Source organism: Microcaecilia unicolor, chromosome 2, assembly GCF_901765095.1.
Source record: "Microcaecilia unicolor chromosome 2, aMicUni1.1, whole genome shotgun sequence".
NCBI classification, from domain to species: domain Eukaryota; kingdom Metazoa; phylum Chordata; class Amphibia; order Gymnophiona; family Siphonopidae; genus Microcaecilia; species Microcaecilia unicolor.
This window is the reverse complement of record NC_044032.1, coordinates 193,331,640-193,355,306: the sequence shown is the minus strand read 5'-3', so window position 1 is coordinate 193,355,306 and position 23,667 is coordinate 193,331,640. Positions and strand designations below refer to the sequence as shown.

Below are 23,667 nucleotides of genomic sequence, written 5' to 3'. Positions count from 1 at the left end.
AACCCCCCCCCCCCCCACCATCTACCCTTTCAACCCCAACAATAGCCAACTTCTACTACCCCAAGGAATCATAATCCACCCTCTTAAAATGTCCAGGGGTAAAAAAATACAACTCGTTCTGTATGCCCTAGCAGGGGAGAAATATGCCCTATGAAGCATTGTAATGACATTTTAATCTCTGGATGAATAAGTCATCAACAATCTCAGGATTCAGTCTAGCTCTCCTGTCTTCCACAGTCCTTCCTGCAATAGAAAATGTATTCTTAGAAGATGTACTGGTAGCAGGAATGTACAGGATCCCCCATGCAAATATTGCTAATTGTGAAGGCTAGCATGTTTGCTTGTTTTTCCAAATTTTGTCCTTGTCCCCATCCCTGCGGGCTCTGTCCCTGTAGGTCCCTGTCCCCATGTCATTCTCTACTTGGAAGCTCAAATTAGATGTATTAAAAAATAAAAAGGAAGGAAGGCCTAAAGACTGCAGGCATGGTTAAAAGATGAGGAAAGCCTAAATAATCTCTTTCAAAAATGAAAAAAAAAAAAAAGGATCCAAATGAGGAAAATAAGAAAGCTAAGAACCGGCAAGTTAAAAACAAGGCAGAGCAGACCAGAGGGAAACAGCAACACAAACCAAATGTGGAGCAATAACAGTGAAGTAGGATGCAGACGGAACAACAAGGTAGAGCCAAAAATCAGAGGAAACAGATTTTACTGAAGGACCCAATGGCCTCTGTTTCGGCAAGTATATTTATAAAGAAAGGCAAACAAAAAATTTGAAAAAAAGTTTGATGATCATGGGATATGCAGGGAGAACAAGGGCATAACTTGAGAGACTAGGGGCTCATTTTAAATGGGAAAAGCCAACATGGATTTAGCTAAAGGAAGTTTTGCCTTAATCTGCTAATTTTTTTTTTCAAAGTGTGAATAAAATATGTGGATAACAATGAACCAGTTGATATGAAGGCAGATTTTAGGTAGTATGTGAAGAGGAGAATTTACAAATCCAGGTTGACATGGAAAGTTTAGTTTAGTTTAAAATTTGATGCAGATGCCCTTTAAAGTCGGTAAAGACACAACAAAGTAGTACAACAAAGTAATATATACAATACAAGATGAAAATTATAATCAATTCAATAAAACAGAAAAGAATTTTCAGCTACATACTCCATGCTCCTGGGTCTCAGCCTAGCCATCAGGTCTCCCAAATGCCAAAGATAGAGTTTCTTGTAAAATAAGTATAGGACCATACGTGCAAATTTCTCTATATACAGAGGGAGCAATAATTTTAAAGGTTGCATGTGAGGAAAACATTGAAATCCCCACATAGGTGTAGGAGTAGCTTTCTAAATCACTTGTCCTACTGCAGATGGATCAGATCCTGGCATCAGTGCCCCTCCCTCCCCCAAGGTTTCTCCTGCTAGTATAACTCTCCCTGTGGCCAAACAAACCCCCTACAACAAACACCCCACTCTCCAAGAGTCCAGAACAGTTAGAAATGGCTAGGCCAAAATAAAGATAAAATGACAGCTTTTCTGCTCCTGTGCTCTACACAAACTCTAAAATAAGTAACCCACTGATCCCACAACTGCTGTACAAACTAACCTCTATTAAATTGCTCTGAGTAATGGTTATTTCAGAAAGAGGAAAGAATCAACCAGAAACTCTGAGAAAAAAAACATTTATTTAATCAAAAGTCAATACTTTTTCTTTTAAATAGCTACAAGCCAACACAACTGACTTTATTCAAGAATGAACATAATGTGCAAAAAATATGTTCCATTATAAAAAAAGAAATTAACACAAAATGTTTGTTTCTAACGAGTCAAACATCCAAGCCTGTTTTCCACCAAGAATCTGCAATCAGTGATAAGAAAAGAGAAAAATCACATGGTGATGGTTAACCACAGAAAATGTGGATGGCACAGTTACAAAGGGACAGTGAAGCATAGACTCCAAACTGTTCTTGAAGAAGGGTGTAGCTGACCAAATAGTGTAACCAATCACAAACTGCATCATGGGAACAAGTTTAGTTCCCAGGGTGTTACTGCTCTGTTTGTACAGGGGCAACTGCTGAACATATGACCATCACAAGTGAGTCACTCATTTTCAGTGGAATTGCATGTCTTAAAATGGTAAACAGCTTTTATACAACTCTGGCATCTATCATCTACCTGGATGTACAAAAAGCATAAGTAAAAAATAGTGTCTACGTTTTTTTTTCTTTTTAAAGTATTTAATCTGTTTTTCAAATCTGCTTGATGGGAACAAAGTTCTCTCCCTGTGTATTAAATATGAAAGATGCCCACAATTAACTTGTCATAAACCAAATCTGTGACTTTTTTCTCTCTCTCTCTCTCTCTTTTGTTTTTTAATTATTACTGATGCACAGAAACTCCTCCAAATAAAACATTTTACAGGGTTATTTGAAACCTGTGCAATACTGTATTACAAATTTTACAGCCTGTCAAGGAGGAACATGCCTGGGAAGCCAAGCACAAGGCTTTTTACCAATACTGTAAAAAGTGAACTTGCATGAACTTGCATGTGTGCTATCAGAGTGTTCTTGCCCTTGACAGCAGCATGCCTTTATCCATTTAGCACATGAAGACTGCCGACTAGTTTGAAAGTGCCACAAAATCTTGATTAGTAATTCAGGGGACCTAACAAGCTGATGCTGGACCCTCGACCTGAAGTGAGGCACAAAGTAAAAGAAGCTGCACACAGGATTTTTCTTAAACAGACGAGAGCACCGAACACAACACATTTTTATACATTACTACACTGATTTACACTCCTGAGGTCAGAATTTTCCACAAAATAAATATGCTGAACATCTATAATAGAATGCTTTACAAATGCAATCTTCTTCTATTATTGTACTACTTTTGGGTGAAGATAACCACTAAAGAAAATTATTCTAAAGATACTGAATCACAAGTTCTTTTCTGCAGCTGCTTCCTACTTCAATAAGAGGTGATGGTGCCTGGTGTGGCAGTTCCATTTTTCCTCAGTGGCATTATTTTCACAGCCGCACAACAAGCAGCAAACTATTTCTGGCACTGAGTGGCTACCACAGAAAAACACTAAGCATGCAGGTCATCCACACTGATGAAGTTCCAGGAACAAACTTCTCAAACTTTCAAAATGGAATGAAAATTAAAAAAAAAGAAAAAGATAAACTGAATTAGTTTCTTGTTAAACAGCAAGTGAAAATGAAAGAAGTTTGTAGACCTAGGAAAAAAAAATCATGATAAGATTCAAACATTTAGGAAAAATAAATCTATACGTCCATGGTTCTGGTATAAGCCAAACGCATGCATGCCACTGAAAGGCATGACAGGAGCAGTCAGAAGAAACATCCTCAGAACAGAACAGCCACTTTTCATGGAAGTGATCACAAATGGGAGATGGACAGTGAGGCTTCACATCTCGCTTGCCAGGATGAAGGACATGGAAAGCAGCCACCAAGGCAAAAATGGGAAGGGATAAAAAAATGCCCCATTAGTACCTGCAAAAAAAGATGCAGAGAACACTATTAGCAAGTGTATGTGAATTTTAACATCTATGAGAAACTTAGAGGAATCTTCCAGCCATCCCTTGATCCTTCAGGAAAATATGGAGTTGTAATACCCATACTGATCCTGAAGACAACTGGGTTCATTGTGGGCTGTGGAACCCTTTACTCTGCCACTGAAGGGATAATTCAAAGATAAAAGAGGCAATTCTATAAAGTTGCACCTAGAGGGAAAGGGAAATGGGACTTGATATACCGCCTTTCTGAGGTTTTTGCAATTACATTCAAAGCGGTTTACATATATTCTGGCACTTATTTTGTACCAGGGGCAATGGAGGGTTAAGTGACTTGCCCAGAGTCACAAGGAGCTGCAGTGGGAATCGAACTCAGTTCCCCAGGATCAAAGTTTACTGCACTAACCACTAGGCTACTCCTCCACTAGAGGTAGGCACCACTTAATTTTATTTATTACATTTGTATCCCACATTTTCCCACCTATATGCAGGCTCAATGTGGCTTACATAGTACCGGAGAGGTGTTCGCCAACTCCGGTATGAACAAATACAAAATGATGTTCCTAGTGCCTTTGCACCTATTCTATAAAGACAGCCCATAACTGCAAGGCAGAGCATGGGCAAACCATGGATGTGTCTCCCAGATGTATGTGTAATTTATAGAATACAATAAACTATGTGCATCACTTGGCACATCTTACACCTGCCATTGACAAAGAGTAAGAGGATGTGTCTAAACGTGGGCCCATCAATGCTGACTTACACCAGTGTTCTAGAATAGAATTTTGGCACCAAGATGTCGTTACAGAATTGGAGCTAAGCGCGGGCCATTGGGGTGCCTAAACTGAGGTGCCAATTTATAAAATTGCCACCATAGTATTTGACCTTTCAAGATAACAGGTCTATGTGATCTCACGAGTTCATTACATCATCATCTCTGAAGTGTTCTTAGAGTGGTCTGATGAAAAGGTAGATCATCAAACTTAGGTGGCAGTATTTAAATTCACTTTAGTAAAAACCAAAAATTAGAAGTATATGGGAACAGGAACCTTTACATTTCACATCACATTAAAAATTCAGTGTGCCACAAATCCTCACTGACCTGATCTAAAAGCCACAGAAAGCCTGAGTATTTTAAAATTTAATATATGTTAACGTTTATAAAATGCAAGACATGCCATTTGGAATTGTGATTAAAGAATATATTATTTTACTATTTAAAATACTGAAACCATGACCTACTAATACTACTACTTAACATTTCTAAAGCGCTACTAGGGTTACACAGCACTGTACCAGTTTAACAAAGAAGGACAGTCCCTGCTCAAAGGAGCTTACAATCTAAAGGACAAAATGTGAAGTTGGGGTAGTCTAGATTTCCTGAATAGAGGTATAATGGTTAGGTGCCGAATGCGACATTGAAGAGGTGTGCCTTGAACAAGGATTTGAAGATGGGCAGGGAGGGGGCTTGGCGTATGGATCTCAGCTGCTTAAACCAATTGCATATATAATTTGGTGCCCCTGACCTTCACAGCAGTGCAGTACTCACCGTACATCTTGATCCTAGGGTTATCCAGCCTTTGTCTCCACAAGTTGCATCTGAACGTTGGCAGAAATGCCACCTCCGTATCCTCCCTTGGACTGCATTTGGCTCTGAATTGAACTCACCTAGGAGAGAAAACAGAGATAGTGAAAAAGAAAGCAAAAGGGAAAAAGGTGAATCTGTGCATTGCCGCTGCTCAGACTCCATGGAATCCTTTGCAAACCTTCTCTTGCTGGAATCTTCCACATTCCTCAGAATGACTAGGACACTTGGAGGAGGAGGCGGCAAAAAAAAACCCCAGAAAACAATGGTGCACAAAGATCATACAGCTTATCATATAGGCTGACTGACCACACTAACTTTTCAGTTCTACAATCCCTTCCTCTGAGTGATCCTCTGTGCCAGTCCCATTCTTTCTTAAATTCAGGTACAGTCCTCGTCGCCACTACCTCTGCTGGAAGGCCTTTCTGTAAAGAAATATTTCCTTAAGATTACTCCTGATCCTATCCCCTTTCACTTTCACTCTATACTCCCTTCTTCCTGAGCTTTTCAACTGAAAGAGATCCACCTTTTGTATGGGTATTTAAATCTCTATTTCCCCTGTCTCACCTTTCTTACAAATATATATTTAGATCTTTAAGTGTGCCCCCCCATATGATTTATGAGGATGACTCTATCCAGTTTATATCCTTTCAAAGGTGCAGACTCTAGAACAGCACAGAGTACATCATCACCTCCATTTTCCTGATGACCTGTCCTCTCCCTATGCACCCAAGCATTCTTTGGCTATCTGGCTGATTAAAGTGGAGTTGAATGTTTAATGCCGTTTAGCAAGAGCACATGGATTTATTTGGTCTCGGACCAAAATTTTACTTGTACATCACAGAAGATTCATAGATAAGTGTACTCAAACTTTTTACAATGATGAGCTACATACCAATAGGCAGGCTGCTACCCAAAGATGGGAAAACCCATTAGCACATCTGGCACATGAAGGGAAATTCTGTAATGAACGAAAGTAACAGAAGGAAGCCTAAGCACTATTCTGTAAGAGAGCACGAATGGCATAGTGTTAAAATGAAAGGGGCGTACTCATGAGCTGAGATTCCACTTACTGCGTAACTAGTTAAGTCAGCTCTAGGGCTGGTATAACCGAGGGTGCATTACAGTAGTATTCTATAAAACAAATTTGGGTGCTCAGGAGCCATTATGGAATTTCCTCCTATTACAAGTTATTGGGGTACCCTGTTGTAAAATTGCCCCTTGTCTATTCCAATTTACAAATAAGATTTGAGAAGGATAAATTTGGTATTATCTGATAATTTTCTTTCCATTAGTCTTTCCCACTATTCCAGAACCTGTGGGTTAGCTGTGCCCATCAACCAGCAGGTGGAGATAGAAAACTGAAAACACAGCTAAGACATCTCTCGCTTGGCATCCAGTCTAGCTCCTCAGTATTTATGTAGCAATAAGAAGAAACTCAGAACAAACATAACAACCTTAAACAACTTACTAACCTAACACTAACCAGACTAGCAAACGTGTGGACCTCTCATCTCTGGACAACTTGTAGAGAACAAGAGATATGCAAGAAGCACCATGCAAGGTGACAGTTATTTGATCCGTTACTTTGCACCAACTAAACATCTCAGAATTCTCAGGCGGGCCTCTGGAATAGTGGGAAGGAATAATGGAAATAAAATGACTTAATTTCTCCTTTCATTACGTAGTTTCCCACTATTCCAGAACATGTGGGATGGTTCACAAGCAATTCCAAGAGTGGGTGGAATCCTGGTGCTGCCGCCACCCTGCGGACTGAAGCCCCCAAAACTGATTTCTGAGCGTGCTATAATGTTCACCTTGTAGTGCTTGGCAATGGTTTGCACAGCATCAACCACCTCGTAACCTTGCAAGTATCCAGAAACAGTAAGGTAGTCTCCACCCAAGATGTCACTGTACACCTCACAGAATGAGCTCGCAAGGCCTGAGGAGCCTGATTCCCTGCAAACAAATAAACTGACACAATAGTCTCCTTCAGCAATCTAGCAACTGTGGGCTTGGAAGCCATGAGGCCAAGTCTCTGTTTACCAAAAAGCACAATCTGTCCCACTTGTGAAACTCATTCGTGACTTCCAGATATCTAATGACTCTATGCACATCAAGAAGCTTCAAGGAAGAACACTGAGTATTCCTTTTTGAAGCTCCACAGATTGGTGGTTGAGATGAAATGCTGATACCACTTTCAGAAGAACGGAAGTACCTGAAGATTGGAGGGTGGTCAATGTGATGCCAATTTTTAAAAAGAGTTCCTGATGTCAGTGCTGGGTAAAATAGTGGAAACTATTATAAAAGAATAAAATTATGGAACACGTAGACAAACGTGGTTTAATGGGACAGAGTCACCAATTTGATTCATTTCTTGAAAGATGTGAAAAAACATGCGAATAAAGATGAGCCAGTTGATGTAGTGTATTTAGATTTTCATAAAGCTTTTGACATAATTCCTCATTAAAGACTCATGAGAAAATTAAACAGTCATGTGATAGGAGGCAATGTTCTGTTGTGTACTAGAAATTCGTTATTGGACAGAAAGCAGAGGGTAGGGTTAAATGACCATTTCTCTCAATGAAGAAGGGTGAATAGTGGAGTGCCGCAGGGATCCATACTGGGACTGGTGCTATTTAACATTTATAAATAAATGATCTGGAAATCAGAACGATGAATGAAGTGATTACATTTGCAGATGGCACTATTCAAGGTTAAAACATATGTGGATTGTGAAAAATTACAGGAAGACCTTAGGAAACTGGAAGACTGGGCGTCCAAATGGCAGATGAAATTTAATGTGGACAAATGCAAAGTGATGCACATTGGGAAGAATAATCCGAATTATAGTTACCTGAAGCTAGGGTCCACCTTGGGGTTTAGCACCAGAGAAAAAGATCTAGGTGTTGCTGTAGACAATACGCTGAAATCTCCTGCCCAGTGTGCGACAGAAGCAAAAAAAGCCAACAGGATGCTAGGAATTATTAGGAAAGGGATGGTAAATAAGACTGAGTGTATCAAAAAAGATACAGCAGATTTAGAAAAGGTTCAAAGAAGAGCGACCAAAATGATAAAGGGGATGGAATGCCTTTCATATGAGGAAAGGCTAAAGAGGTAGGGCTCTTGAGCTTGGAAAAAAAAAAAAAAGACGGCTGAGAGGAGATATGATTGAAGTCTACAAAATCCTGAGTAGTGTAGAACCAGTAGAAGTGAGTCAATTTTTTACTCCATCTACCTCCACCTGCTGATTGATGGACACAACTATCCCACAGGTTCTGGAATAGTGGGAAGCTATGTAATGGAAGGCTTTATAAAAATCATATGATCCAAATTGCCTGCCACTGCCCACAAATAGAAAGTAGCATGGCTTGAGGTTGCAACAGCCATTTTGATATTACAGCCAGCATGAGAAGGAGTGACTGGGGATTGCTCCTGCTCTGACAACATGATTAGACCACCGGGGGGGGGGGGGGGGGGGGGGGGTGAGTTCAGCTGATCCAGTTTGGGGTTGGGGGTGCTATGGGGGACATAGCACTAACTTTTGGTTTCAGATGAAAATGCACCTGCATTTTTTGGTTGAAACCCAAGAATAGTTGAATACCAATTTCAAGCCAATTTCAGCACCAAAACCAAACTTCAGTCGGCATACAGGCAAAACAAGTTATAGGATGACAACTTTTAAGCACACTAACAGTATATATGTGACTAGCTTTTCAAACCTAGGATTCATGTAGTGACAATACTACTAGGATAGAAAAACAAATCAGAATCTGGCTGCGAAAAGCTTTCCTAATCAAGGGAAAAAAAACAACAACTTATCATGGTAGCCAAAAGCAGTTATCATGGAAAAAACTTTGGCAACAAAATGGCACAAAACAGCCTAATGGTGTTACAGTTTACATGATTTTCCCAAGTTAGGTGAGAATGAAATTTTTTTCAGGTTAGATTTCAACTGTTGCCATCACTAGCACCAAGAAACTTAGCACAAAGGGTTGTCCTAAAAAACAAATGGCTTAGATTAAAAAGGCATTGAGTTGATGGATAACATTTTTCAAATAGGCCCTATAAACTATAGTGCAATCCACTTAAGTGCAAGGGTCTGGGACCAAAGAAATACATGCAGTTAACTGGAGTGTGCGCTTAACAGTTGTGACCCAAAGAAGCTTGACATCTGATAAACATATGTACAGTACTGTTTATTATACGTACAGTATACAGTCTCCGTTAACTGACGTTAGGCTTACTTGAAATAATCAATGATAGTCCTCTGTACACTCTTGTGTCTGTGAGTTCCATATACGTCTGCCAGACAGTAAAAACTGACATAGCACCGACATCCAGTGGCCTCCAGATAGGCCTGCATGGTGTTGAGATTCTCCAGCACTCTTGCAAAAGTGACAGGAGGTTGTTGAATTTTGTCAGCATGTGCCTCGCTGCTCATTTCATCAACTGTTTCATCATCAGCCATTGCCTGATTGTAGGTGCATATCTTGACATCAGTGCTGTCGTCAGCTGTTTGTAGATCATAGTCAACAGCTACATAGTGATGAAACTCCTCTTCAGTAACACCAGCTGGGATGTCAATAGCCTGTTCATCTGATGCGTCTGCAACAGCTGCATCTGTTTCGTCCTCTCCAAATCCTTAACAAAGCTTGCCCGCTTGTAGCAGTTCACAATGGTTGCCTGTGTAACATGATTCCAGGTCTTTCTGCATAAGTAGGGAATCCAACAGTGATAGATTACGAGCCAGTTCAACAGCACGTTTATCCTTGCCAGTCTGGTCATCCATAACGCTCATCAGACGACTTAGCACAAGAGCCCGATAACGTTTTTTGAAATTGGCTATTATGCCCTGATCCATAGGTTGGATCAGAGAGGTAGTGCTTGGTGGCAGGAAGACCACCTTGACGTTAGACAGCTGACATCATCACTGTGTGCAGCACAATTATCACAAAGCAACAAAATCTGACGCTTTTGTGCCCGCATTCTAGTGTCTAAGTTTTTAGCCACTGCTTCCAAATTTCCCCAGTCATCCATGAATTTGCGTTAGCCTCGTATGACACAGGAAGTTGCTTAACATTCTTGAAGCAATGGGGCTGTTTGCTCTTTCCAATGATGAGTGGTTCCAACTTCTCACTCCCATCCATATTGCAGCAAAGGAGGATCGTCAGTCTGTCCTTCGACGTCTTACTTCCTGTAGTTTCGGCTTGTTTGAATGCAAGTGTTCCATCAGGAATCGCTCGCCAGTAGAGACCGTTTTCATCAGCATTGAAAATGTAACGAGGTGCAAACTCGTGCAAGATGGTAGAAAGAACTGAAACAACTCAATTCTCAGCACCAAATATTCTACCTATACATTAATGCATTAATAGTCACCATGCTGTTTCTTGAATTTTATGTTGTTCCTCTCCATCCATCTTTTCAACCATCCAATAGTGGCTTTGAATTCAGTTAGTCCAAGACTTTCAGCTAACTGATTAGCTTTCTCCATAAGCAGTGGACCACTGACAGGGAACTGTCTACTCCTGACTCGAGAAAACCACCGAAGAAGAGCATCTTCTACATCCTCAGCTTTTCCTGCCCGTTTACGTTTCCTGTGTGGATTTGTATTGTTTTGCCAGTCTTCCAGAAGCTGGTCTTTCTGCTTCAAGATATGTGAAATTTGACTGGGATTGACACCATATTCTTTAGCAATAGATGCTTGACTTTGTTTGTTTTCTAATTTTTTAAGAACTTCTATTCGTTCAACCAGTGTTAAAGTCTTACAGTTGCGCGATGACGATGATGACTCCAGTGTACACTCTAACAACTTTCTTTTGCTTATTCTGCCTGTGGCAGTTAACCAACGAGATTTCAAATTTATCGCCCCTTTGTCACGTGCCAATTGGCTTCCATATTCCGTGTGTGCGCTTATGCGGAGTCTTTCCTGCAGAGAAGCGGTCTTAAACCATGCATATAAGTGAATCTTGCACTTATCAGTGGTGCGCTAAACCGAAGTTTGTCCCCATAGAAACTGATGGCGCCAAAAATGGGACCAAAGTATGGCATGCAGTTAAACAGAGCATATGCTTATCCGATGTGCACTTAAATGGAGTGCACTGTACTACTTATTACTAGGGTTGCATTTAAACTAATCGTGTGATTAAAAGACCAACATTGCTCCCTCTCTCCCTCCCTGGTCCAAAATCTATCCTTTTCTGTTTCCTTCTTTCAAGTCAACCCCCCCCCCCCCCCCTACACACATATTTCCAACCTCACAACATCTTCTCATCCCTCTGCCCTTCATCCCTCCCCTCCACCCCCAGGGTCCAACATAAATCCTTCTCCCATCCTTCCCTCCCTCCGTGCCCCACTCCAGGTCCAACATCTTGCTCTCTTCATTCCTCCCTCCCCCTCCCAGGTCCTGCCTGCCAGCATCTTATTTCTGCTCTGTGTCTGTTTTTCTCCCTCAACATTTATCCTTCTCTCCTACCTCCCTCCCTCCCTCTGCTCCCTGGGTTCAACACCTATCCTTCACCCCCCCATTTACCATTAAAGTTGCTTAGAGAGCAATGGCAGTGCAGCAATGTTTATAAGCTGCCTGATCTGGAAGCTCCTATTGACCTGTCCCCTCCCTGATGCTATTTTCTGTTTCCTCAGAGGCAGGACGGGTCAGAGGAAGCCTCCAGAGAAGGAGCAGGCAGAGTACAGACATTGCTGACCTGCCACTGCTCTCTAAGCCTGAAACACCATGTGTGCCTTGTAAAATTACATATTCAGTATTGCTTGTCTACAGCACTTGGTTTGCTGCTATTTTACATCTCAGGATAGAGATGCAGCTTTGAAGGTACAGGCTAATAGGTGGGGGAGTGGGCAATTCATTTTATTAGCCACAATTTTTTTTAACTCTCAACTAATAATGTGTTAACTGCGGTGTTAACCATGATTAACGTGCAAATCTCATATCTTAATTTCCTAAGCCAAATATGTGCCACAAATGTTATGATGTTTCCCATACCAATGATAAAACATCAAGGTATGCTCACATAGTGTAGCATCATAGAAATTCTTCTTTAGCAGCATTGTCTACATCTTTATCACTACTGAACATCAATCTAAATCCAAAGACTATGTGCAAGACACCTGTTGAGAACATAGACTGGTCAAGAGTGTGATCAAAATCTTTTCTTGATCACATTCTTGGCCAGTTCACTTTTCCCAACATGTGGCATGAACAGAATTTTGATCAGTACTGGTTCTGTATCACTGAGTTTTCCAGCTGTCCTCTTTTTAAGCACAGTTGATTTGCACTCGATTTTGGAAATTATTTTCCAAAAGAAAAATTGATAGTGAATTTTTTAGCCTTCCCCACAGTTAACATCTCTTGAGACCACTTAAATTGACACTGAATTTTAATGTGCCTTCTACTGTAAAGATTCACTGGTGATTAGGCTGAATACAGATTTCTAAAACCAGAAGACATTCACTTGTGCCCACTCTAGCTTAATGCCTTCCTTGACAATGATTTCTCAAAGTATGCTTAGGTTTGAAAAAATAGGTGCACAGGGAGTAATGCAAGTGCATTTATTGATTAGGAGCCTAGAAAGCCAAAAATTCATTGGATAATAAAGATGCTTTTTTTGCAGCAGAGAAAGACATTCCTTCTCTGTACAGCATGTTGCTTTGCTATTATATAAATATATACATATATATTTTTAAGACTGAATAATGAGTATGTATGACAAAAGTTTTGATGTCCTTAGACATAATTACAATGTCTTCTCCTCTGTGCTGAAGAGGCATTGTGATATACAAGCCCCTCAACATACAGTGCCTGGCTCAAAGTCTTCACACCCTTGTACCCTTTTCACATTCTGCAGTCTAAAAAAATGCAATTCAAAATGTACTAATGTATGAGTTTCACTGATCTACACAATATACTCTGCACCTTGAATTTGAAAGAATAGGCAGTAGAATGAATTTGCAGCGGTGTGAAGAATTTTGCATGGCACTGTATCAATCTCATACTAGTAAGCAAGTGGTTTGAAACATGTCCTTAAATAAAACCTACGTTATTTACAGGAATCATCATTGTAAAATCCCTCAACACCACTCCAAAGGGGCTGGGAATGACTATGTCAGAGACGATTGAGAGAGAGAAAAAAATGGAAGCAGTGAAAGTACAGTGTTTCCCAAGTCTGTCCTAGGGTATCCTCTTTACAGTCAGATTTTCAGGATATCCACAATGACTATACATGCAAAACATTTGCATGTAACAGAGGCAATTGTATGCAAATCAATCTCACGCACATTCATTGTGGATATCATGAAAACCTGACTGGCAAGGGGTACTCCAGGACTGACTTGGGAAACACTGGACTATATTTTTGCTCACTGCAAGGTAATTATGTGTCTATCATCTTAGCAAAAAAAGATTTCTTAGAGAGCTATAAATACATGTCTACCATCTTTAAGCACAACAATACAAGAACTAATGCTATCACATTCTTTGTTGGGTTATGTACTCTGTGGTATAAAAAGGCCATGTATGAGCACCTTGAAATGCCATGTGTGCTTTGTAAAATTACACATTCAGTATCACTTGTCCACAGCACCTGGTTTGCTACTATTTTACATCTCAGGATAGAGACGCATAAACTGGACCTTTCCACAGGATTTAGAAATCCCTGTGGTACCATGATAAATCAGATGGCTGACAAGGAGCCAGGTTGTGGGGTGTGGAATGTAGTCGGTGTATGTGAGTGCATTTGCTTTCCTTCCCTCTTACTTCTTATCCACTGATTCTAGGGCAAACTGCAGTCATCAACTCCCCCCCCCACCCACCCACTAGTAGGAGGAGCATGATAATGTCATCTTATGTGGCGTTTGCCAATTACAGCCACCTGGGCAGTCTTGCAGTTTGAATAACCTGGTGTTAGTGTGTCATGCAGCTCAAGCTGCAAATCTGTCTTAGATGACAGGAGCGACAAATTCAGCAGGAAGAGTCACTCTTATCCTAGTGGATGAAGAGGGAAAGGGAAAGAGGACAGGGTAAAGGAAGGAAAGGATGGGGAGACTGGTGGTAGAAGCAAGGGACTGGACGACAATGAAGGGGCAAAAGAAGGGAAAGATCGGAAGGTATGAAAGACTGGTAGGATGAGGATGGGATTAGCAGAACAAAGGCAGAAAGAAAGACTAGGTGGTAAGCCTACATGAGAGGAAAGGATGGGAGTGCAATAGGGAAGACAGAGATGGGAGTGATCAGGGAAAAGCTGCACGACTGGTGGTGGTGGTGGTGGTGGGGGAGGGGCGGAGCCAAGCAAATCAAGATAAAAACAATAGGAAAGGGATAGAGGTAAATAAGGGGCAGATGCACTAAAGCTAAATGAGCCTTTAATGACTCTCCAACGAGGAAAATTTGATCCGTTGCATGCATCAAAGGGCTTTTACCGAGGAAGCCAGCAGCTAACGAAAACGGAATGGAGATGAGCAATTAGTGTGAAAACCCCATTGAAACGACATGCACTAACCTTTTCCGATTGCCTTTACGCAGGAAAAAGGCAGGAAATCTAACGAGAGGTCTGGACCTCTCGTTAGGACAGCTCTGTGCCAGGAAAAAGTGTAAAGTTAAAAAACAAACAAACTTTGAGCCAATCCCAGCGCATTAGCAGAGCTAAAAGCGCTGTGATTGGTCCAAAGGACCTCAAAAAACTCATTAAATAAAAAAAAAAAAAAAGGGTCGGGAGGGGGCAAGGGCGCTCGTCCGAGGCGTCCTGTATGGACGGCCTTGCCCCCCCCCCGCTGCTCCCACTTTCCGCCCAGCTTCGATGGCGCGTCTTTCTCCTGCTGGGCCCGCCCCTGTCTGACGTCAGTAACCTACGTAGGTTACTGACGTCAGACAGGGGCGGGCCCAGCAGGAGAAAGCAGGAGAAAGACGCGCCATCGAAGCTGGGCGAAGGCAGGCATCAGCTGTCTTCTTGCCCGTGCAGCGCCTTCGGACAGAGGAGAGAGGCGCTGCACGGGCCCGGTAAGAGGGAGGGGGGCCCGATGGAGGAGGGGAATGGCGGCGACGACCCCAAAAGGGGGCGGGGCACAGGACGGAGGATGTCGGGAGGCGGAGCTGAGGTGAGAGAGTAGTGAGGAAGGGAGGGGGGCAGGGGCTGCTTGAATTTTGCTTTTTCGGGGTGGGGGGAGCGGCGGAAAGTGGGGAGCAGCGGGGGGGGGGGGGGGGGGGGCAAGGCCGTCCGTACAGGACGCTCCTGATGAGCGCCCTTGCCCCCTCCCGACCCTTTTTTTTTATTTTTGTTTTGATTTGGGAGCCATGTGCTTGTGATTTGACTGTGTTTTTGACTGTTTGTGGCATGCGCAGAGCAGCTAACATAACGCTTGGCTGCTCTGCGCATGATTTGGGGGCCGATTAACGATGTGTATTGTGATTCTTTGATACATTGTACGTTTCTATACCGATCTGAGCATGTGTGACTTTTTTTTTTGGTGCATTCTTCGTTTTTTAAAAATCGTTAGGGCCTTTAACGATTTTGATTTTTTTACGTTTGCTTGATGCATCTACCCCTAAGAGAAAATGCACCCATAAGAGGGAAATACTGACAAACTTCGTGGAATGTGGAAGGACAAAGAATTTAAAGAGGTAAAAACCGAAACTGAAAAGGACAAAAAAAAAAAGTATGAACGAAAATGAAAAAAAAAAAAAAAACCCAATACTGAGACACCAGAAAGGCTGGAAGGCTACCTTGTTCTTTGGGCCGAAAATAAAGGTTGAGCTCTTAAATTTAGACTTCTAATTAGGCTCCTAAATTTGTGCCCTATTTGCAACCAAACTTAGGATCCTAAGTTTTCAGTTGAAAGTTCTTAATTTAGGAGCTGCTTATAAAATTAGCCCTGTCATTCATTTGTCTCAATTTAACAGCTAATTTATGAGCCCAGTGCTAAGTTCCTAATTTTTTTCCTGCTGTAAATGCACCCCTGTTACCATCCACTTTTTATGCTACAAAATTAAATTTTGCGTATAAATTTAGGTACTCAGACCTAGTAAATTTTCAGAAAGAGGAATTTATGAAAATAACTCTCAAAGTTAGAAGTATAAATCCTTTAACCATTGGAACCCTTAATTTTTGTAATGTAAACCGTATACCCATTAATAAACATTTATGCAAATATGTAACAGACTGTCAAATTTGGCCCCAGAATTTACCTCAGCCACTACAGAAAAGCCAGAGGTCCTAAGCATGCTTGATTTAAATGTGTGATATTGCACTTATTTCAACTCACTTGAATGTAGACTACTACTAGCTTTAAGGTAAATCATGTTCTTGTGAGCTCTAATGGGACTCTCTAACATACTTCACCATCCCTCCTACTATCAGAAATGTGTTTTATAAAAAACACATGACATTGCGTTACCCACTAAACACCCGTGGCTTCAGAAACTCTGCTAGCACAGAGTTATCTAAACCTAGGTCAGCTGAAGAATTAGTGATGATGATCACTTGACTGAAACATCTTAGTTTTATAATTTTGTCTTCTATTGTGTTTTTTTTTAATTGTTCAGTTACCAATATTCTGGTTTGTATACTGCCATGATGTGTACAAGAAATGGCAGGTTATCAAATGCTCTAAACTACATTTAAAATTGTCACCTTCAGTAGGAGGCAAGGCATTTTCCTGCTACTTGTGATAACCTTCCCACCCCTCATACACACAAAACCACAGTACAGCTCTCGACATCCAAAAGGTTAAATTTTGATCAATCTTGTATATCATGAACTTCAAGCTCCCCAAATTCCTATCATTAATTGCACAAGGATTCTCAGCTCATGCAGGATTGCATATATCTCTATATATGCCATATTATTTTGTGCTTTTAATCAAAAATGAATGCACTGCTTTACTTTACTGCCTATATGGAACACTATTTGTATAGAGAAGAGGAGCTGGGGAGGCTGGCGGAGGGAGGGGAATGACACGTATGCACATGACTTTACTTACTGAGTTCATTCCACTGAACAGGTCTCCCGATCCTACATGTGCTGTGTGAACAAAATTTGTTGGCTCTCCAATCATACTTCGGTCAATCCTTCGTCGCCTTTTCTGCAAAAAAAAATAAGAGACTTGTGAGATGCAGTGCCATTTTGGCTCCGAATATGTAAAAGAAAGCTACACTGGCTTAAAGACACCAACAAAGCCAAAGGCAAAGAAACATTTCTTTTACCTGCTCTTGTTAATCTGGACCTTTTCAAACTGAGCAATTTCACATGTTCTTTCACGATAGCCCTACCCTTTAGCAAAAGCATCTGAAATTATCCAGTTAATCATCAATTATTTCATGTACACTGAAACGGCTCCTAAGATGACTGGCTTTGGTGTGCAGAGCTAGTTTGAAGTAGCCTACCATTAAAATACGCTGCTAATGTCCAGAACATGACTCAGCACATCATGATGATGCCTACTATACTAGATGGCGAAAGTTTAACTTATCTGCTAATTTCCTTTCCTCGGGTTGGCGCTAGCAGGCTATTTGAATCGCTGCATGCGGCTGCCTACCACTATAGAAAAAAATTTAAAAAGGTACAGGGGAAAGGGGGTGTCAAGCGAGACAAAGGGAGATGCTGGGTTGCTAGCTGGGGAGTGGACAGGAGGATTACTTGGACAAACTGCTTCTAGATGCACTAAGGGGCTGATGATCAGAAGCAAACACGGGCGCTAGAGGCCAATACCTCCATATTAGCTCCCTCCCGATGACTAATACATGTAAAAATGTGCTTACCGGCTCTATATGCTAATAGGGTCTCCCGCATTCCTCCCTCACGATCAGTAGGCAGCACGCCAAACAAAGGCACTGCTACTGCTGTAAACCCTACGCCAGCTCAGAGCTGGTGTTAGGGTTTGCCAGCGAGGGAGGAATGAGGGAGACCCACTGAAGAGGTTTGACAGGTCCGGGATTCTCTCCCAGACTTGTCAAACATAAGCCCCCCCACCCCAAAACACAAAAACCCTGGTGGTCCAGTGGGACCCCTAGCTTCCCCCCTCCCACATGAAACAAAAATGCCCTTGGGGTCCAGTGGGACCGCTATCTAGCTAGCTCATTCTCCCTCCCTCCCCGGGAGCCTACCTCTCCGTAGTAGTAGTAAGTAGAAGGATGCGCTGGGCGGAGCATAACTTCCATATAAGGGTTAAGCCCCGCCAGGCGAATCAGTCAGGGCGGGACGCCACCACTTTGGGAAGGCACCCGAAGAGGAGCGAGAGAGTGCTAGTTCCGCCCTCCTCATTTGCTACTACTACAGAGAGGTAGGCCGCCAGGGGGAGGGAAGGCAGGTTGACTAGATAGTGGTACCACTGGACCACCAGGGTTTTTATGTTTTAGTGAGGGGGGGGGGGGGGGGAGACATAGGTTTGACAGGTCTGGGAGAAAATCCCAGACTTATCAAACCTCTTCTGCTGTTTGACAGATCCGGGCTTTGACAGTACAGACTTGTCAAACAACTTCTGTGGGAGGATTGTGCCTTGAGCGAATGCCCAGGCATAATCCACCCGCAGAAGTACCCGTATGATCAGAGCTAATAGCGCACATAAATTTGCATGCTATTAGCTTTGATCATAGGGGTGTTATAGCCCCACGCTGTTCTGGTGCTACTTTTAAAGCACTATTTGAACAGCACGGGGCTTCTGATCAATGGTCCATGAGGTTCCTTGTCCTCGGGTGGTTCCAAGAAGGGTAGCTAACAGAGATGCTGTCAAGGGGCTGTTGGGGGAGGGTCACATCACCACAGATAATGTCGGGGGAGGGGCAGTCAGGAGTGGGGACCTTTCACCTTTGCCCCTGGAATGCCCTCCTGTAGGAGGTGGAGGAGATTAAAATAGTAATAGAATTTAAAAATACATGGGATAAACACAAAGGAATACTGTATAGAAGGTGTGAAACTAAACAAGCTTAGCAGTGATTAGATAACAACACCAGTAACTGGGAAGCGAAGCCAGTGCTGGGCAGACTCAGCTTCTGTAACTGGAGAACAATGCCAGTGACAGGCAGACGGTCTGTGCCCTGAAACTGGCAAGGACAAATCAAGACCAAGTATATATACCTATACTATTGAGTGTTATCTTGTTCGGCAGACTGGATGGACCATACAGGTCTTTTATCTGCTGCCATCTACTATGTTACCTAATGATTACTGTCTGCACATTATGAAAGCATCTATAAAGTTTTTTTTAGTACCTCAGGCAGTGTTACACAGTACTTTGGGACATGGATTCTCTTGTCACATTTTTTCACATGCTGACTATGGGAGGAGGAAAAGAATTAGAGAGAGAGGGAGATGCTGATGGGGGTGGGCAGGAGGATGAGATAGAGTAGGGGAGAAAGTGGAGGAGATGTCTACTATGAAGGGAAGGGAAGGTGAAGAAAAGGGTAGGGGGTAGGGAAGAAAGGGGATAGGGAGATGCTAGGCTACAAACGTGTGAGGATGGAGAGAGGGAAAATGTTTGGCTACAAGAGTGGGTATGGGGGGGAAGAGAGGGAAGATACTGGGTTACAAGAGTGAGTGAGTGTGTGTGTGTGTGGTGGTGGGGGGTATATGAAGAGTATTTGTAGGGTGTGTCCTTTGACAATTTTAGCACCTTGTCAGTATGACATGAGATGAAAAAGGTTGAAAAAACAGTGCTGTAAACAGAAACACTGAAGCGATAAAGAATTATGACTAATTCTGCATCTTGATTGCTTCTGGACATGCTGGAAGCTTGAGAGAAAGACCATGCATGCCTGTAGTTTGTAGTCATGGAAGATGTATAATGTTCAAAACCTATCATAATGAGTGCCACAGTTATTGTCCTTTATTAAAAAGGTGTAAAATAAATATGAGGAAAAAGCCACAAGAACCGAAAGGTGATTTGAAAGTTTGATTTAGTGCAATTTCACACTAGCAGGTTGAAGCAATGAAGAACATTTGAACAGTAAAGTATAAGAGCCTTTACCATCAAAAGGCAGGTGATTTAAGAACAAAACAGGAAACACAACTGGCAATTTCTGAACTACCCAGCGAGGTAGGACGCTAGACTAAAACATCAAGTGAGTAAGACAATGATAATCACTTCAGCAAGTAATTGTACAGAAGGAACAGGGCTTCATGCCTGAAAACAAAACTGACATTATAAATTGACTTAAATTTTCTTAACATACCAGACTCTTAACTGAGGCCCTGAAAAGGAAACAGTGGACAGAGAACTGTTTTAGAACCCCTGATGAAGTTCATAACTGAAAAGGAGATCTTGCTGCCCAAGCATCCTTTGAACATGGGCTACAGAACTGCAGGTAAAGATGCTGAGAACGTTAGTACTGTGCAGTCAGAGGAAGAGCAACTTCTTCAGAGAATGTGCAGTAGGAAATTGTGGAGATGCAGCGTGGAGCTGGAGATTAGCACCATGGGGAGGAGCCAATACACAATGCTGGTGAAAGAGGACATAGCTCAGTGCTGTGTTGCTGATAAGGCAGATCAGTCTGACTCTAAGGCATATGTGAATTACCACTGTGTAAAGAATGCGTAGATTCCTGGAAGGCTGATTGTGCAGAACTCAACCACAGGACCAGCATGAACCTGCACAGGGGAGTCTGAATACGACCTAGAAACTTTCAAGAAAAGAAAGCAAGGATAAAATGCTCCTTTATATCTGGACCTCTCAGACTTCTGCATAGGTGGGAGATATATGCCTCTGGTAGCGTATCAATTTGATTGGTAGAGTGCAATGCTGCTACCTTAATAACTTAGGTGTCTGGTGAACTACCACAGCAGGAAAGAGGGAACTGAGCTGGTCCTGGTTATCAGCAAAGCTGCTCAAACCTGTTATTTTGGCAGGATATCAACATAACTACATAGAACATACTGTTCTCTGCATCATGATGGTGCCCCGGCAGCCGAGTTGTTAAGTTTCCAGCACATAAAGAGCATGACTGGAAAGTCAACATGTTATAAAAGGTTTGTTGCCTTTAAGATGGCTCCTTTCAGTTTTGAACACTGCTATTCTATTCCTTCAGCTGTTCCCATTCCAACTATCTCTTCCTTGAGAAATTCCTCCATCTCATAAGTTAGTTTTTTTTTATATCTAGGACCTTCAATCTCAAACAAACTCTCCCCTCCTTTGTCTTAATATTGAACCACATAATTTGGTGATCACTAGATGCCAAATGATTTCCCACCGTAACATCAGAAACATTGTTCCCATTTGTAAGCACCAGGTCTAGAATAGCTCCATCCCATGTCTTGCCACAGACTGCTGCTTGGGTGAGCTCTGGCTGTGGTCAAGGCATTGTAATTAGCTGGATTTAAGGTCGGGGTGACTCCCAAATCCACCCCGACCTTCCCAGGGCCTTCGCCACAGTTACCCAGGGCTTTCGCTCCACCTACCCAGAGCTACCAGGTACTTCTTAGCCAGGATCAGGTGACCCTCAGGGGGAGGAATGCTGGCTTCGGCCTAACCCCTGGTAAGCCTTTTCTTGGTTGAGAGGTGCCCAGCTCTCCCACCGGTTGCCTTCTCAGGTGCCGTGGAGGACTTGCAGCTCATCTGCATATCCTCGGAGCCTTCGCCAGAGTGACTCCCAGGTCCGTTCCGATCCACTCGGGGCCTCTGCTCAAGGTGCACAGTGCTCCTACCAGGTGCTGTGGAGGACTTGCAGCGTTCTGCATATCCTCACAGCTGCATCCGGGGTGACTCCCAAATCCACCCCGACCTTCCCAGGGCCTTCGCCACAGTTACCCAGGGCTTTCGCTCCACCTACCCAGAGCTACCAGGTACTTCTTAGCCAGGATCAGGTGACCCTCAGGGGGAGGAATGCTGGCTTCGGCCTAACCCCTGGTAAGCCTTTTCTTGGTTGAGAGGTGCCCAGCTCTCCCACCGGTTGCCTTCTCAGGTGCCGTGGAGGACTTGCAGCTCATCTGCATATCCTCGGAGCCTTCGCCAGAGTGACTCCCAGGTCCGTTCCGATCCACTCGGGGCCTCTGCTCAAGGTGCACAGTGCTCCTACCAGGTGCTGTGGAGGACTTGCAGCGTTCTGCATATCCTCACAGCTGCATCCGGGGTGACTCCCAAATCCACCCCGACCTTCCCAGGGCCTTCGCCACAGTTACCCAGGGCTTTCGCTCCACCTACCCAGAGCTACCAGGTACTTCTTAGCCAGGATCAGGTGACCCTCAGGGGGAGGAATGCTGGCTTCGGCCTAACCCCTGGTAAGCCTTTTCTTGGTTGAGAGGTGCCCAGCTCTCCCACCGGTTGCCTTCTCAGGTGCCGTGGAGGACTTGCAGCTCATCTGCATATCCTCGGAGCCTTCGCCAGAGTGACTCCCAGGTCCGTTCCGATCCACTCGGGGCCTCTGCTCAAGGTGCACAGTGCTCCTTCTAATAAGTTCTGGGAGAAGAGGATATTTCTCTGGTAAGTGAACAAATTTTGCTTGTGCTTTCGGAATTTGAAGATTGGGGTTTAAAGGAGGAACTGTAAGTTAGTGATAGGCTGATATCCTTAATACTTTAGCAAGTTTTAAATTACGGAAAAACTCAAAAAACACTAAGATGGAGTCAGCAGTCCAGCAGCGAGAGGGGTGCTATCCAGTCTTTTGCATTGAGTGTCACATGTATGATTATCTCCCAATTGGTGAGGTGTCATATGTGTGTGCCCGATGCAAAGAGCTCCTAGCTCTCAGAGAACGTGTCCGTTCCCTTGAGGCTAGAGTAGCAGACTTGATGGAGCTGAGGGAGACAGAGAGGTACATAGAGGAGACCTACAGGGATGTTGTAGAGAAGTCCCACCTCCAGTCAGGTAGCCCCTGTGCTACCTTGGAGGAGGGAGGTCTCCTAGAAGGAGAGCATCACCCTGGTGAAGTAGGAAGTACTCCTGTAGCCAGGACCTGCCCACCAGGGGATGTATTATCCTTTCGCACCGAGGATATATCTCCAAATGTTGCCCGGGAGGGAAAGGTTAGGACAGCTGTTGTACTTGGTGATTCGATCATTAGGCATATAGATAGCTGGGTGGCTGGTGGACGTGAGGATCGCCTGGTGACTTGCCTGCCTGGTGCGAAGGTGGCGGACCTCACGTGTCACCTAGATAGGATTCTAGATAGTGCTGGGGAGGAGTCCGCTGTCTTGGTACATGTGGGTACCAATGACATAGGAAAATGTGGGAGAGAGGTTCTGGAAGCAAAATTTAGGCTCTTAGGTAGAAAGCTGAAATCCAGATCCTCCAGGGTAGCATTTTCTGAAATGCTACCTGTGCCACGCGCAGGGCCCAAGAGACAGGCAGAGCTCCAGAGTCTCAATGCGTGGATGAGACGATGGTGCAGGGAGGAGGGCTTTAGATTTGTTAGGAACTGGGCAACATTCTGGGGAAGGGGGAGCCTATTCCGAAAGGATGGGCTCCATCTTAACCAGAGTGGGACCAGGCTGCTGGCATCGGCGTTTAAGAAGGAGATAGAGCAGCTTTTAAACTAGAAATGGGGGGAAGGCCGACAGTCGCTCAAAAGAGCATGGTTCGGGATAAGGTATCTTTCAAAGATATCACCATAACAGGGAAGA

At 43.2% G+C, this 23,667-nt stretch overlaps 1 protein-coding gene across 3 annotated transcripts in view; it reads right to left on the bottom strand.

The window, feature by feature from the left end:
- Positions 1-2,346: 2,346 nt before the first annotated feature.
- Positions 2,347-23,667, bottom strand: part of CDC42SE2 (CDC42 small effector 2) — a 121,068-nt gene continuing 99,747 nt past the window's right edge. For all 3 annotated transcript variants that reach the window (XM_030193598.1, XM_030193596.1, XM_030193597.1), the window contains exons 3-5: positions 17,099-17,200; positions 5,075-5,193; positions 2,347-3,505 (exon numbers count right to left, since the gene is read on the bottom strand). In XM_030193598.1, coding sequence (XP_030049458.1) covers positions 5,095-5,193; positions 17,099-17,200 — 201 coding nt within the window. In that variant the 3' untranslated portion in view covers positions 2,347-3,505; positions 5,075-5,094. The remainder of the gene's footprint in view (positions 3,506-5,074; positions 5,194-17,098; positions 17,201-23,667) is intronic.